Source organism: Fragaria vesca, unplaced genomic scaffold (assembly GCF_000184155.1).
Source record: "Fragaria vesca subsp. vesca unplaced genomic scaffold, FraVesHawaii_1.0 scf0510113, whole genome shotgun sequence".
Classification (NCBI taxonomy): Eukaryota; Viridiplantae; Streptophyta; class Magnoliopsida; order Rosales; family Rosaceae; genus Fragaria; species Fragaria vesca.
The window spans coordinates 1-1,072 of record NW_004440588.1 but is presented as its reverse complement, the minus strand read 5'-3'; the positions used below and the strand labels follow the sequence as shown (position 1 = coordinate 1,072).

Here is a 1,072-nt window from a genome sequence, read left to right as displayed (position 1 = left end):
TGCCTTGTGCCGTGATTGTGTTCTGCTGGCCAGTCATTGGTACCCTGGGGAACACCTTACAGTTCTGGAGGACTACTGCTGAGTTTCCAAAAATGAAATCAACTGTTCCGTAGATGTCGCACTCTCGGTAGAATTGGCGATTGGCATGAACGTAGAGCGAGTCCTGGAACGCATCGATGCGGCATCTGTAGAACACCGTCTGGTCAGCACTCGACATTAGTGCTACCGCCTGGTGCTTGGCTGCTCCGGCTGTGTTACGAAATCCAATGTCTCTAGCAACGAATCCCTTCCCAAATACGGCTGCACACGAGGCCAAAAATCAAAATCAGTAGTGATATATGGCATTACTCAATCATGCATGTGTCATCGCATTAATTGTTGATGAGGCATGTTATTTGCTATATATATATGGTGAAATAACAAACTCTATGTATGTTTTCACAGAGCTTTCCAATTTCCATCTTCTTTTTTTCATTTAGAAATAGAGTTAAGTATCTACTAATTAAATGTCATGAAAACTAGTAACAGCAGAAGGATACATAAGCGTCTTGGAAATTAACTCACCAAATGTTGCACTGGAAAAGGTGGGAGTTCCGTCCACAACGTTGAGGCTGGCAGACACAATCGTTGCAGTCATTCCATCGCCCACCACCACAACATTCCACTTGGATTTCTCGACTCGAACATTCTCGAAATAAACCCCCTTCTTCACGTAGATGACTGTTCTCTTCTTGCTTTTGTCCGGCACAGCCTTGAGTGCATCACCTATTGTCTTGTACTTACCACTCCCATCTTTCGCCACAACAATGCTGGCCTTCTTCCTCAAATCAGAACTTTCAATTAGCCTCCGGTCTGTCTGGTGCAGCCACTCGGGGATGCCATGGCTAGTCGCGGTACCGTCTTGACTCAGCAACCGCCTTAGCTTCACAGAGTTAGCTACTTTCGATATCCAAGAGACAATGGCAAGGCTGTTACTAGTTAGCTCAGTAGAAGTCTTGAGATACTTTTCAATTGTATCCTTGAGCTCTCCTTTGCATCATCAAACCCNTCTACACATGACTGCTGGTAAGTT

General features: G+C 45.0%; 1 protein-coding gene across 1 annotated transcript; it reads right to left on the bottom strand.

The window, feature by feature from the left end:
• Positions 1 to 4: 4 nt before the first annotated feature.
• LOC101303760 (putative pectinesterase/pectinesterase inhibitor 24-like) lies at positions 5 to 1,029 on the bottom strand (the record flags this gene model as incomplete). The annotated part of the gene is made up of 2 exons (XM_004309242.1): positions 5 to 300; positions 565 to 1,029. Coding segments are annotated over 2 exons (761 nt in total), but the record flags the coding sequence as incomplete, so codon positions are not given.
• Between the last annotated feature and the right edge of the window lie 43 nt (positions 1,030 to 1,072).